Source organism: Mobula hypostoma, chromosome 19 (assembly GCF_963921235.1).
Source record: "Mobula hypostoma chromosome 19, sMobHyp1.1, whole genome shotgun sequence".
NCBI lineage: Eukaryota > Metazoa > Chordata > Chondrichthyes > Myliobatiformes > Myliobatidae > Mobula > Mobula hypostoma.
The window spans coordinates 55,711,924-55,727,653 of record NC_086115.1 but is presented as its reverse complement, the minus strand read 5'-3'; the positions used below and the strand labels follow the sequence as shown (position 1 = coordinate 55,727,653).

The 15,730-nt window shown below is 45.7% G+C and overlaps 1 protein-coding gene across 2 annotated transcripts in view; it reads left to right on the top strand.

The window, feature by feature from the left end:
• The window catches only part of inpp5f (inositol polyphosphate-5-phosphatase F), a 284,383-nt gene that overhangs the window by 21,024 nt on the left and 247,629 nt on the right, over positions 1–15,730 (top strand). The window contains exon 1 of one of the 2 annotated variants that reach the window (XM_063071926.1): positions 1,774–1,990. The exons of the other annotated variant lie outside the window; for it this stretch is intronic. Coding sequence (XP_062927996.1) covers positions 1,894–1,990 — 97 coding nt within the window. The 5' untranslated portion in view covers positions 1,774–1,893. Of the gene's footprint in view, positions 1–1,773; positions 1,991–15,730 lie in introns of those variants that run through there. 2 annotated transcript variants of the gene reach the window in all.

Below are 15,730 nucleotides of genomic sequence, written 5' to 3'. Positions count from 1 at the left end.
AAAGGAAGGAGGGGCAGAGAGACCAGGTCAGATACCAAAGTTTGGCTCCTCTGCAGTTGAGCATATTATTGTCAATGACAGAGTGATTGAGCAAGAGGCCAGAATTAGAGGGGAGCTGAGATCTGACAGGGGGAAATAAAGATCAGGATTTCATAAAAGAAAATCCTCTATGAGAAAGATTTTAGTCATCAAACCTGCACACAAAAGCAGTGCCGCTGTAACCTGACGGACTCATCTCTTCCTTGCAGAAGCTAAATTACAGCTCTTAGGTATTTTGTCATGCCAACTTTGGGACCATGACTCCACCAACAACCACCAGGTCAGCATCTCCTGCACTGTCAGACAAATCACTCTTCCCTCCGCTTCCCTCCAGTGCCCCAAATCTGCACCTCCTCATTCTTTGTGAGAGATTGGTCAACTTGCTGGTGTATTTCGGGGTGCTGCTTTTAGAAATAAATACTGATAAAATGAAAGACTTAAATGTTTAAAATGTTTCATTGCATTTCCTTTAGCTTTTATATACAGACCCCCTTTTTGAGGGGCCGTCTTCAAAGCAATTATATTAACAGCAAATATTTTTAAAAAACAGAAATTAAAGTTCAAATTTCAAAGTAAATTGATTTATAAAAGTACATGCCACTGCATCTCACCCTGAGAGAGTTGCAAACCTAGACAGCTCCATCGTGGGTACTAACCTCAGCAGTATCCAGGACATCTTCAAGGAGCGATCCCTCAAAAAAGCGGTGTCCAGTCATTGAGGACCCCTATCACCCAGGCCGTGGCTTGTTCTAATCGCCACAGCCAGGAAGGAGGTACTCACTCCATGATCCCTGAAGGCACTCACTGAATGATTCAGGAACAGGTTCTTCCCGTCTACCATTAGATTTCTGAATGGATACAGTATTGAGCCCACTAACACTATCTCACTACTTTTGTATTTCTATTTCTGCACATCTGATTTAACTATTTAATATATATATTTACTGTAGTTCACATTTTTATTATTATGTATTGCATTGTACAGCTGCCACAAAGACAACAAATTTCACGGCATAAGCTGATGATATTAAACCTGATTCTCCTCACCATTTTTCCCTCCAGTCCTGACGAAGGGTCTCGGCCCGAAATGTTGACTGTACTTTTTTTCCGTAGATGCTGCCTGGCCTGCTGAGTTCCTCCAGCATTTTGTGTGTGTTGCCCGGATTTCCGGCATCTGCACATTTTCTCTTGTTTGTGATTTAAACCTGATTCTGATTATTTTCTTGAGGGCATTCACAGTAAATAGAAGAAACACAATAGAATCGTTAAAGAACGCACCTGAAAGCACGGACTAACAATCAATCTGCAAAAAAAAAACGAATTGTGAAAATACAAAACGAAAGAAAAAAGTAAATAATAATAATAATAATAAGTAAGCAATAAATATTGAGAACATGAGATGAAGAGTCCCAGAAAGTGAGTACATTGGTTGTGGGAACATTTCAATGATGGGGTGTCAAGTTGAATGAAGTTATTCCCTGGGGTTCAAGAGCTGGATGGATGAGGGGTAGTAACTGTTCCTGATGTGAGTCCTGTACCTTTGTTCTGATGCCAGCAGTGAGAAGAAAAAACTAAAATGTTACCCAAGTGTACTCCAGTCACAGCGGCATCGTGCAGACACGGTCCTTTTACCTTTAATTTGGTCCGCAGGATTATTTTTTGGGCGGTGGGTTGGATGGCTCCTTTAAGGGGCGGGGCAGGGCGGTGACGCCAGGGGTCACGTGGGCCGAGGAGCTGCAGGAAATTAGCGATCGGGAAGGGAGTGGGGCAGCGCCGGCGGAACTGGGAGCTGCTGCTCTGGCATCGGTCAGCGCTCCCCGATCCCCGTCCAACATGTGCAGCCGCTGACCAGACATGGAGCTCTTCCAAGCCAAGGACCATTACATCGTGCAGAGCGGCGAGGAGGCGCTCTGGTGCAGCCGAAAGGACGGCTCGCTGCAAGTTCGACCCGGTGAGATTGCACGCTTATTCCTTCCACAGCCTCTTCTCTCCTTCCCGTCTTCCACAGTCCCTTCTCTCCTCCCCGTCCTCCACGGTCCCTTCTCTCCTCCCCGTCCTCCACGGTCCCTTCTCTCCTCCCCGTCCTCCACGGTCCCTTCTCTCCTCCCCGTCCTCCACGGTCCCTTCTCTCCTCCCCGTCCTCCACGGTCCCTTCTCTCCTCCCCGTCCTCCACGGTCCCTTCTCTCCTCCCCGTCCTCCACGGTCCCTTCTCGCCTCCCCGTCCTCCACGGTCCCTTCTCGCCTCCCCGTCCTCCACGGTCCCTTCTCGCCTCCCCGTCCTCCACGGTCCCTTCTCTCCTCCCCGTCCTCCACGGACCCTTCTCTCCTCCCCGTCCTCCACGGTCCCTTCTCTCCTCCCCGTCCTCCACGGTCCCTTCTCTCCTCCCCGTCCTCCACGGTCCCTTCTCGCCTCCCCGTCCTCCACGGTCCCTTCTCGCCTCCCCGTCCTCCACGGTCCCTTCTCGCCTCCCCGTCCTCCACGGTCCCGTCTCGCCTCCCCGTCCTCCACGGTCCCTTCTCGCCTCCCCGTCCTCCACGGTCCCTTCTCGCCTCCCCGTCCTCCACGGTCCCTTCTCGCCTCCCCGTCCTCCACGGTCCCTTCTCGCCTCCCCGTCCTCCACGGTCCCTTCTCGCCTCCCCGTCCTCCACGGTCCCTTCTCGCCTCCCCGTCCTCCACGGTCCCTTCTCGCCTCCCCGTCCTCCACGGTCCCTTCTCGCCTCCCCGTCCTCCACGGTCCCTTCTCGCCTCCCCGTCCTCCACGGTCCCTTCTCGCCTCCCCGTCTTCCACAGCGCCTTTTATCCCTCTTGTCTTCCACATCCACTTCTCACCCTCCCGCCCTCCGCGTCCCCCTCCTCGCCTCCCCGCCCTCCGCGTCCCCCTCCTCACCGAGGTAATTCTCAATATGTCCAGGACTCCATGAGATGCCAGTGTGTGACACAGGCAGTTTGTTTATTTGCCAGCTTGCACATTTCGAACAGGTGGATAATTCACCCAGCTGATGGATGGTGTTTTGGTCACTGTGGATATTTTCTGAAAGGCTCTATGATACTGAGTTTGTACTTGTGTTACTGGTGACACTGGGTTTTCATCCCTGTTCTGGGAGTTTGTTCAAGGAAGTGCCATATATGCCCTTAAATGAATTAAATTCTTCCAGCATACCTTTGACAGTTTTTAGTGTGCCTTCTTGATGCTCTTAGATTGAAGAGAACTTTAAAAATAAAATTCTCAGCAGTCTTGAAATGCGACATTTCATTAAATTGCATGTAACTGAAGGACACTTCGATGCAAACTGGATATCCTAAATTTACTGGTGATTTCAAAAATTTGTAGCCCTGTATTCCACTCATGATCACATAGAGTAGAAAATCACTTGAGTCCCTATTGTTTTGTGTTGCTTCATAAATTAAAAAAAGCTATTCTAGTGGTAGCTGTGTGATTTTGTAGTTGTCATTAGTCTGCTTTTTTTTACATCCTTTTGGGTCAACAGCAGATATTTTGGAATGCTGGATGTTAAACACGATAGTTTGTTTTAACCAGAGAGCTGCAGTAGGTTCTTGGCTTTGCTGTTGGAAATGACTTCGGTTGAATATTCATGTTTTCATCTGCTAACATTGTGTCCTCAGCTGCACTTGATTTTTAAAAATTTGCTGCTGCACTTTGATAAGAAAAAATTAAAATGTCTTCTGTGCTTGACATTTTGTGTGCGGACATTCATTTAAATTAAATGCTCTAATACTGGGTTCCACAGAGAAAACAGTTCATAATGTATGTAACTCCAGTTTCAAGCTGTGATTCGTACGCACGCGCGCAGTTAATGTTGAAAATGAAAGCGTGCAGCAATTTGCAGCATAGGTCTTGGAAAGTGAATGTGTGTTGGGGTGGTTCCCTTGTCTCATCTTGGCATTGAGAGTTGTGAACAAATTGCAGTGAAAACCTGTTCAGACTTTCTCACTGAAGTTTTAGTTTTGGTGATTTGTTGATGCTTAATAATTATCAGAGTCAAGAGTGATCTTTATTCCAGTTTTCTTATGCTGTAATTTTTGGCCCCAGTCATTCCTGTAGGGGAGAAAATATAGTGTTTCATGTTAAGACATACAGTACCATGTGAAAGTCTTGTATTTATAGAGATACATGGAGTCTAAGACTTCTGTGCAGTACTGGTTACCATCTCAAGCTGAAAATCCTTCAGTGGAGAGGAAATGCCCTTGAGGGAGGGAGGGAGGCAAGTTGAAATGTTAATTTAAATTAAAACTCAATATTGTCTTTCAATGGTATTAACTTTTAAACTCCAATGTGAAGATCAGAAACAATTTATTTAAGTTGTATCCTACACATGTGATTTCTCAAAAATACATCAACTTGCACTTGCAAATCCCACCTGTCAATGCTCCACCTAACTTTACAACTGAGTGAAATCTTGTTGCTTTAGACGGCGTTCGCGTTTATATATCTATCTGATCTCGAAACAGCCCCTTCCAGCCCTTTGAGCCACACCGCCAGCAACCCACCAATTCAACCCTAGCCTAATCACGGGTCAATTTACAATGTCCAATTAATCTACCAACTGGTACGTCTTTGGACTATGGGAGGACCCTGGAGCATGCTGAAGAAACCGACGCATTCCATGGGGAGGACAAACAAACTCCTTACAGAGGATGCTGGGATTCAACTCTGAACTCTGACGCGTCATGCTAACCACTGCACTACCATGGCACCACCCATGCCTTCTTCAAACAATATCACACCTCCTACGGTCAGATCCAAAGCGTAGGAATGTGGCTAGAAGGTGAAGTGAAGGATTCGCCAAGCTTTGAGTTTGCTGATTCAGGTGACGTACGCTGCTGCTCCCAGTGGTCGACAGGATGCTCAGCTTTGAGCCGATGCTTCTGTTTTAGAACCGTCCCGATCTAATGAGACAGGCCACACAACGCAATGGAAGATGTTAAACAAAACTCAAAACTGCTCATGCTGAAAATCGAAGGGAGAATGCTGGAGTTACTCAGTTGGTCAGCCTGCATCTGTGGAAAGTAAAATGTATCCTGATCCCCTGAGTAGGTCAATTACTTTTTATTTTTACTTTTCACAAAGGAGGGTGTGTTCAGTGTAAGAGCAGAGCTTACTGTAGGTCACTTCTGCCATTATGTGCGTCTACCTAGGTGAGATGTTGAGGATGATAAGAGTGTTGGTCCTGACGAAGGGTCTCGGCCCGAAACGTCGACTGTACCTCTTCCTACAGATGCTGCCTGGCCTGCTGCGTTCACCAGCAACTTTGATGCGTGTTGCTTGAATTTCCAGCATCTGCAGAATTCCTCGTGTTTGGTCCCTTGTTAGTTCACCCAGTGCTTGTTGCAGAACCAGTTGGTGTTACGAAGCCACCATGAGGGATGGATTCTGATATCTGATGATGACAATGTTCTGTGTACGTGCTACTTTCAGAGCTGTCTGGACACAGGGAAGCACTGCTGAGGTAGGATTGGTGATGGTAACCCGGGGGCAGCTTTCCTTGGCCGTGTTTGACTTGAGTCCACTTACCTACTGCCTGTACGTACACACTGTTACCATCCTGGTAGCTTTTTTTGCCACCAGTACGTACTACCCGTTACACTGCTGCCATTTTGGGCAACAATGTAGGCCCTCCATCTCTGGCAGTGTTCAGGGTTCCATTCATCATGTCAGTAGTTTCCTCTCAGTGTTCACAACTGTCAGTCATGCAAGTCCCGGGTGGAGACTCAGGAATACCGTCACACTCAGATGCAGAAGAACTCTTCATTGCTGTTTATGTGATAGTTTTGTTTTACCACTCAGGGTTGTTGGCCCTGAGCTGAACCTCCGAACCACGCATTCCAGCGCCAACATCACTTGCTTCTGGTGCTAGGCAGGTCAACACAGAACACAGCACTCACAAAAACAACGACCGCAAAACGAGCTTCGTACCACCACTCCCACCCACCCACGTATGCAGTCCTCAGCCCCGGGACAGTACATGAGTAATCTTCAGCTTCCAGTGGACCCGGATTTGGACGTGGACTCCCATACGTTGGGCCTTGCAGACTCGCAGAGATTGGCAGAGCCAGGATCTGGTTAATGGGCCTCAACTTCCAGTCTTCCGATCTGAACTTCTGCATCAACCTCAGGACCTGTATCTCTGGCAAGCAGTCCACAGACTCCAGACTCGTTGATGATAGCAATGTGTTGATATTCCATTAGAGCACTAAACAAATGTGGATTAAAAAGCCCCCTCTATTGTATACAAAAAAAATTAAATTCAGGGGAGTGTGACATAAATATTGGTTTGATGTTCTCCCACTGAGGATGCAGAAAAAATGAAATAAAAATAAAATGCATCAGATCATCAATCTTTTATCAGAACATCTAATTTTCTCTACAGATGCTCTTTGACTTGTTGATCATTTGCATCATTTTCTGTCATTGAGAGACTGCATTTGCACTATCCTAGAAGTTGTTTTTATTGCTGAACCTTCCTGTTAAATCGCTATTGTAGGTTTTTTTTCTGACTAATGGATTTTCTTTCCTATTTTTAGTACTTTCTCTCACTGTACGATAAGATCTTGTTCCTTAGAATCTATTTTGGGAGACTTGTCCCATGATGCGATATTAAGGTTGGACTTCAGCAGAATGTGAGGAGATTTCACTGAGATTTGCCAGATTCTGAGAAGTTGTTGATTTGGAATGGAGAACTTAGACATAGAGCACGTAACTGCAGGGTAAGGAATTGCTGTTTAGGATGAGGAAGAGGAACTTTATGCGGAGGGTTGGAATTAAGCACTTGAAAGTTGTGGTTGCTTGCTCACAATTTCAAACTTGGGTGAACGGATTTTCAGACTCCAAAGGAAATGGGGATCAGGCTAGGTGAGGTATGTGATTGGGGTAACAATTATTTCATTTCTGACGATCTATCCTGGGCTCAACATATCAATGTAATTGCAAAGCATGCACAACAGTGGCAATATTTCATTATGGTTTTGAGGAGAATTGGTATATCACCAAAGACTCTTTGCAAATTTCAGCAGGTGGTACTGTGGAGACATTCTAACAGTCTGCATCACTGTCTAGCATTGGTGGGGGGGGGCACTGCGCAGGATCAAAGTAGGCCGCAGAAAGTTCTAAACTCAGCTAGCCATCGTGGGCCGAAGCCTCCTCAGCACCCAGGCGATGCCTCAAAGTGGCATCCATCATTTAGAAACCATATCAGCCAGCACCCAGGTGTTACGTAACCGGCAACAATGAATATCAATTGAGTCAGGTAATATAAAAATAACCAAACATTTATTAAACACGGATACACAAAAAAAAACAAAGGAAAACCTTAACCAGAAGTTGACCGCTATGCGGCCATTCAACAAATCGCCACTCGGTACTGGTTCTTAAAGCGATAAATGCGAAAATAGTTCTTAAAGCGGTGAAATCAAACACAGTTCTTAAAATGGTGAATTGGAAAGTCCAACAGATTTATACATTCAATTGGGAGAGACTTCTCTGGAGAAGGATTTCTTCATAGACGCGACTTTCCTCCTGGTTCTGTCCAAAGGATTCATGATGAAGGACATAAACGGCTTAAAAATAACTGACCTGTCTTTATAGAGAGCAAACCTTGCATGAACTACCTTGTCTTTTTGCAGGAGTTATCTTTAATGCAGGTTGCTACTTCTTTGACGAAGACTCAATAAGGTCGATCCTTTATTAAACTGCCAAACATTCCCGACTTCTTTAATCCTTCATATCCTGTACTTCAATAAAGTCTCCACTCTCCAGTACTACTGAAAAGGTACATCGACAAATCTGGCAGAAATTGGCAGTCCAGCACTATTGTACCTTACAATAGTGACACAGCTCTCACCTGTGGCTCCCCGTAGCTGTTTGCATGCGACAGCGGCCACACCCCGGGCAACGGCTTCGACAAGCCGGCTAAACCAGGTGAGGGTAGCTGACGGGTCTCAAACCCTCGGTGAGATAGGGAGTTGTCTATCCCAGCATGTGAAGACAGACTCTGGCGGATTGAGCGGACGAGACCAATGGAAGGTCCAACGGTCAAGAAGGCGGTCTCTGCAAGTGTCGTGGAACGTGTAGAGCAGGACAAGACACAGAAGACGTCCTGGTCATCCACTGCAACTAGTCCCATCTCCAGCCGTCTCGACTCTGTCTTGCCACTGGATCTAGATGGGAATTGGGAAGAGAGAGTGAGGCTGACGCTGCGCAACTCTCTCTCACTTAAATCCCAGTCACGCGCTAGTCTCGACACCATCATAATGGTGTCGAGGTCCTCATCGACGTACGATGGACGAACAACAACAAACATCCTTACAATAGAACGTAAAACTCCGTTTTAAAAATGAAACTGCGTCATAAAGCAAATCCGCAATGGAACGGAGACTCTGACTAACCTTCTAGCTGGAAAACTAACTGCGTCACCAGGGGTCTTTCCTTTATACCTGTGGTGAGCATGTCATCACGTGACCTCACACTGGCAGGAAAATTACATCAGGTGACCTTCAAAAGACCATTACATCATTCTCACAAGTCACAAGATCTCCTTGAGGTATGTAACACCAGGACATGTCCTTGTCTCATTGCTACCATCGAGGAGGAGGTACAGAAGCCTGAAGGTACACACTCAATGTTTTAGGAACAGTTTCTTCCCCTCCACCATCAAATTTCTGAATGGACAATTAGCCCATGAACACTATCTCAATATTTCCCCCCTCTCATTTTTCATTACTTATTTATTTTTCATTTTTATATATACTTACTGTAATTTAATTTTTATTATCATATATTGCAACGTGCTGCTGCCACAAAATGACAAATTTCACGACCTTTGTCAGTGATATTAAACTTGGTTCTGACTCTAATTCTCCTTCACACTTGTGCACTGGAAATGATGGTAAAGAATCTCGAATCTTGAATACAAAGAGCAAAGTGGGACTGAGGGGATGGAAAGGCTACTGAAGCTATTTCTAATAACCCTCCTTTCTGAAGTGGGCTGTGCTGGCTTGTGGCGCTACTACTTGGCGATCTTTTCTCAAAGTACCTTCTGAATCGTTATCACAAAGCCATAGTTTCCAACCTCATTGTCAAGTACAGTTCCATTTCGGGCCTTGTACTCTGTCAAGTGCTTTTGTACCAATAGGGTTGCCTTTTGTGCTTTGAAGCCTGTACTTGGAGAACCTGATCTGATGTGGGATGATATGTACAAACATACATCCTGTTACAATCAGCAAAATGGTTGGATATGTATTGTCACTGCCAAAGGGGCAAGTCCCTTCTGATATGTGTGAAAATTTAGTTTCGTGTTTTGCTTTTCATAGCAAATAATTTCAAGATGAAGTAAAAGATTTCAATACTTGTCCTGGAAGGGATGTAGGAAAAAACTAATATATTGTAAATGCAAAAAAAAATACAATTTTTAAAATATTTATAACTGTAAGGCTGAGTTGGAGTACTGCTCCAATGCCATATTTAAATTTGCTGACGACATGACTGTTGCTAGCCAAATCAAAGGTGGTGATGAATCAGCATATAGGCAGGAGATTGAAAGTCTGGCTGAGTGGGCGCCATAACAACAGCCTCTTGCTCAGTGTCAGTATGACCAAGGAGCTGGTGATTGACTTCAGGAGGAGGAAACCGGAGGTCCATGAACCAGTACTCGTCAGAGAAACAGAGGTGGAGAGGGTCAGCAACTTTAAATTCCTCTGTTATTATTTTGGAGGACCTCGCCTGGGTCCAGCACACAACTGCCAGTACAAAGAAGGCATGGCAATGCCTCTACTTTCTTTGGAGTTTGTGAAGATTTGGCATGTCACCTAAGACTTTGACAAACTTCTATAGATGTGTGCTGGAGAGTATATTGGCCGGCTGCATCATGGCCTGGTGTGGAAGCACCAATGCCCTTAAACGAAAAAGCCTTTTAAAAGTAGTGAATACAGCCCAGTCCATCACGGGTAAAGCCCTCCCCACCATTGAGCACACCTGTAAGGAGTACTGTCGCAGAAATCAGCATCCATCCTGAAGAACCGCCATCATCCATGCCACCTTCTCGCTGCTGCCATCAGGTAGGAGGTACTGTGCACGAGCCTCCTATCCTACACCACCAGGTTTAGGAACAGTTATTTTCCTTCAGCCATCAGGCTTTTGAACCAGAGGCTTCACTCATCCCATCGCTGAACTGTTCCCACGACTATGGACTCACTTTCAATGGTGCTTTCACTCGTGTTCTCTATTTATTGCTTATTTATTTATAATTTATAATTTTTTTTCCCTCTTTTTGTATTTGTACAGTTTGTTTTTTGCAAGTTGTTTGTCTGTCTTTGTGTGCGGGTTTTCATTGATCTTATTGTGTTTATTTGTATTACTGTGAATGGCCACAAGAAAATGAACCCATGGTGACATATGTGTACTTTGATAATACACTTTAACTTTGGAAAATGTGACCCAAGCAGGTTTGTGATCTGTGGCACCATTGAAGTGAAGGCATCTTCTTAAACTTGTAATTTTACATGAGTTGATTCAGCTTTTAAGGATATTTATTTATTTTTGGCAATGCAGAGTGGAGTAGGCCTTTCTGGCCCAGCGAGCCTCACTGCCCTGCAACTCACCTATTTAACACTAGCCTTGGACAATTTACAATGACCAATTAAGCTACTAACTGCTGCATCTTTGGACTGTGGGAGGAAACTGGAGCACTTGGGGGAAACCCCACACGGCCAGGGGGAAAACATACAAACGACACAGTGCGGACTATATTGCTACCTGCTGCGTTGGAGTCGGTGTGTGAAGGCGATGCTCAGTCTAACAGTGAATGATTGTCTTAGTCGCTTTTCTTTGATTGCAAGTCCCTGTTGGACATTGGTAATGTGGAATGCTGCAAATCTGGTTTACTGATTTACTGGTAGGGCAGCTGTGTGGCCTCGGTTGTCGTGAGGCCTCGTGCTGGGATATCACCTGTTGCAGCTGCCCAGGATTGATGATGCCGGGGCAGTGGGGTGCGGGATCTACACTGACGCTGCCTTCTAGTGTTCACTCGGTGGGAGAAAATGGAATTGCTCTTGCCAACAACATTCATGGGCTTGGGGACGGGCAATATTAATTTTTTTTGTGTGACTATGTTTACTGCTATTTTATGTGTTATATGTGCCTTGTACTATTTCTGTTGGTGCTGTGTTTTGCACCTTGGCCTCATGGTAACGCTGTTTCATTTGGCTGTATTCATGAGTATTCACGTGTGGTTGAATGACAATTAAACCTGAACTCGATGCTTTATCTACCCCAGCTCTTGTACAACGTTACCTTGATTACTTCTAGTTCGTGGTCCTCTGGAGATTCGCTCACTCATTATGTGCTGTGTTGTATGACGTGGGTGATCATGGTCTTCCCATGACCTTGACTGTTCGTGGCAAATTTTTCTACAAGAGTGGTTTGCCATTGCCGCCTTTTGGCCAGTGTCTTTAAAAGACAAGTGACTCCCAGCCATTATCAATACTGTTCAGAGATGGTTTGCCTGACATCAGTGGTTGCATGTTCAAAGTAAAATACCATATACAACCCTGAGATTCATTTTCCTTCGGGTATGCTCAGCAAATCTATAGAATAGTAACTATAACAGGAACTTTGATGGATTACAACAGTGTTTCATGTAGATGTAGTTGGGAGGGCTTACCTGTGATGTACTGGGCCAAATCTACTACCTTTTGCAGGATTTTCCACTCAAGGGTATTGGTGTTCCCATACCAGGCTCTACCGCAGCCAGTCAATACACTTTCCACTACTCATCTATGGAAGTTTGTCAAAATTTCTGATGACGTGCTGAATCTCTGCAGGCTCCTAAGGAAGTGGAGGCGCAGTCATGTTTTCTTTGCAATGACATTTGTATGACTTAGGCTTGTGATATGCACTAGCTGCTCATTGGGGGGGGAGGGCTAAGCAGGTGTTATATCTTGTCTAAAGGTGACCTGCCTGCTAGCGGAGGAAAGGAGTGCCTTACACCTCTGGTAGAGACGTATCTCCACCCCACCATCTTCCCTTGGAGATTAGAACCTCAGAAAATTGCTTTTCAAGGTTATTTAGCTTGGTTAAGACAAGTTGAGACTCATAAGAACTTCAGACAAGTTGGAGCACTCCTTGGTTGTAATTGTATGTAGGAATTTTGGTAAAACTAATGGTCGGTGTTGTTACCTGGCCACCAATATTGTAAGATTTTGGGTCTGGCAGACATGTTTTGAAGATGTACTCTGAAGTTTGCCTCTGAGTTGTTCTGCTGTTTCTCTGGTAAGGTAGACGTGGCAGATCAAGTGGTGACAAGTTTGAGCTTGTTCACCTTCCACAAACTGATCCTGCTACAGAAATTAGAATCTTGTCCTTTTCATCTCAAATATGTTTACAATTTGATCAGTGTTGGTTACTGCCAAATCACCACTCTAAAAGTCTGCTCAGTCATGGAGTCTCAAATCTTGGGGTTTTAAAATTATTGGTACTGCTTGTTTTGTGTGGTTTTTTGATCGGGGTGGACTAGCTCTGCGGCTTGCAGTCAATGAACGACAGCACTAAATTGAACCGAACCACACTGAACATTCCTAGGCTGCTTCAAGGACTGTGGTTTGTTGTTTAATGTTCTGTGTGTTATTCGCTCAATCTTTGCCATTTGCATGATATTTGTGCGCATTGGGTGTTTGATGTTTTTCTTTGAATGGGTTCCATGGTGTTTCTTTGTTTCGTGGCTGTCTGTGTGAAGATAAATCTCAGGGTTGTGTACTGCATACATACTTTGATAATAAATGTATTTTGAAGCTTTGAGTCACTAATTGCTAGGTCTTCCTAGGCAACAACGTGTTGATGGAGCTTTCATGGGTTCATGAAGGAGGCAGGCCCACGGCTCTACTTCATCAGGAATTTGAGGAGGTCCTCTATGTCAACAAGCATTTCTGTAGTTTGTATGACTGCAGCTGTGCTTTCTAGTTGCCCCACTGCCTGATATGAGGCTCCAAAATGCACAGGATTGCAAGAGGCTGCACGGTTGTAGATTCAGCCAGCTCTCCCCACTACTGAGGATGTCTTCACGAGGCAGTGCCTCAAGTAGGGACCATTGACACAACGGACCCTCAGCATCTGGGTCACGGCCTCCTCTCGTTACTACCATCAGAGAGGAGCCTGAAAACCCACACTCAATATCCTAGGAACAGTTTCTTCCCGTCTACTATCAGATTTCTGAACAGTCCATAGACACTACCTCGTTAACACTCTTGTACTGTTAACTTGTAGTTTTGTATCTGGCACTGCACTGTCAATCAACATGTCAGTGACAAACCTGATTCCGACAAAAGAACATCATGCACGCATGCCTCCATGGAATTATTTATTGATATTTTTCTTTCTATGCCTAATTTGTCATCAAATCGTCTGCTGTAGACTATACACCTGTGTTTAAACCGATTACTTGAGGCGGTTCCGAATTGGATGTCCTGATGGTATGGATCCCAAACGCCTGATTTCTCTTTGGGCATTATCAGTTCACATTTCCCCCACAACCTGGATCAACTCGTTGACGTCATGTGGAGGTTTGCGTGCTTCAAGGACTCCGTCAGGTGGTGCCAACTCAGATCCACCCATGTTGGAATGGCTGTGGACGAGATGCCAGTTGAAGATCAACCCAACCCCGGCTCCCGAGCAGACAGACTTGTGTCTGCCCCTCCCGGGCCATGCCTCAGGTAGTAGGGTGAGTGCCATACGAAACAACAGCAACAAGAAGTTCACATTTCAGCAATTCGGAGTGCCAGACCCACTGTGGTTAAACAGACAAGTGCGCTCCAAATAAACAATGCAAATACTGCAAGCCCAAAACATGGCATGGTTAGACATCGTTTGTGATCTTGGCTCGCTTGTCACTGGATGAAACTTTATGCTCCCCGCCCCACCGCACAAAGTAAACGCTCGCTTGGCCTAATATAAAAACATACCTGATCTGATAGTTCCACTGCCAGCATTTCTTTATGCAAACTTGAGATTTCCACTTAGAGAGAAAATCTTGATCTGGCTGCTGTTTCAGATTCTCCTGACTGCTGTTGGATGGATTCAAGAATAGACAGGAAAATCCTACTTGCAACACACACAGAACTGCTAGAGGAACTCAGCAGGCCAGGCAACGTCTATGGAAATGAATACGCATTTGACGTTTCGGGCCAAGACCCATCTTCAGGACTGAGAGGGAAGCGGGGAAGATGCCAGGATGGGGAGAGGGAAACGAGGCTAGCTGGAAGGTGATAACTGAAGCCAGGTGGGTGGGAAATGTCAAGGGCTGGAGAAGAAGGAATCTGATAAGAGAGAGGTGAGTGAACTCTCGCAGAAAGCGGAGACGCAGGGGGAAGGTGAGAAGAGGTAAAAGGTCAGAGTGGGGAATAGGGGAAGGTGGGGGAGGGGTGGCAAATTTGTTTACCAGAAAGAGGAATTGATAGTCATGCCGTCAGGTTGGAAATTATCCAGATAGAAAAATAAGGTGTTACTCCTCCACCCTGAGGGTGGGCTCATTGTGCTGGGCAACCACAGGGAAGCTGAGTTGAGAGTGAGGCATCAGGAAGATATGGGAACAGCATCTTTTGACAGCCAGCTAGGTTTAAACAATGCATTTTGAGGATTGGAGTCTGTAGTTCATGTTTTGTGTTTCTGGTTTCTGGTTGCTCCTTTGTTGCTATTTTAGGCAATTTTGATTGGGGCGGCCTGCAGATGGTGAACACTGAGCTGAACTGAATAAGCCTGGACTCTTTCGACTTTGTGTTTATATTCCGTGTTCTTCCCTTGTTTTTTTTCCTCCTTTTATATGCTGTTTGTGTGTTTTTTTTTGAGGTGGTGGGGGGGCTGGGGTTGATGTTTTCCAGGGTTTTCTTTGTTCTGTAGCTGGCTGTGGAAGATGAATCTCAGGGTTGTATACTGCATACAACAGGAATTCTGCAGATGCTGGAAATTCAAGCAACACACATAAAAGTTGCTGGTGAACGCAGCAGGCCAGGCAGCATCTATAGGAAGAGGTGCAGTCGACGTTTCAGGCGGAGACCCTTCGTTAGGACTAACTGAAGGAAGAGTGAGTAAGGGATTTGAAAGTTGGAGGGGGAGGGGGAGGGGGAGATCCAAAATGATAGGAGAAGACAGGAGGGGGAGGGATGGAACCAAGAGCTGGACAGGTGATAGGCAAAAGGGGATACGAGAGGATCATGGGACAGGAAGTCTGGGAAGAAAGACAGGGGGGGGGAACCCAGAGGATGGGCAAGGGGTATAGTCAGAGGGACAGAGGGAGAAAAAGGAGAGTGAGAAAAAGAATGTGTGCATAAAAATAAGTAACAGATAGGGTACGAGGGGGAGGTGGGGCCTTAGCAGAAGTTAGAGAAGTCGATGTTCATGCCATCAGGTTGGAGGCTACCCAGACGGAATATAAGGTGTTGTTCCTCCAACCTGAGTGTGGCTTCATCTTTACAGTAGAGGAGGCCGTGGATAGACATGTCAGAATGGGAATGGGATGTGGAATTAAAATGTGTGGCCACTGGGAGATCCTGCTTTCTCTGGCGGACAGAGCGTAGATGTTCAGCAAAGCGGTCTCCCAGTCTGCGACGGGTCTCGCCAATATATAAAAGGCCACATCGGGAGCACCAGACGCAGTATATCACCCCAGTCGACTCACAGGTGAAGT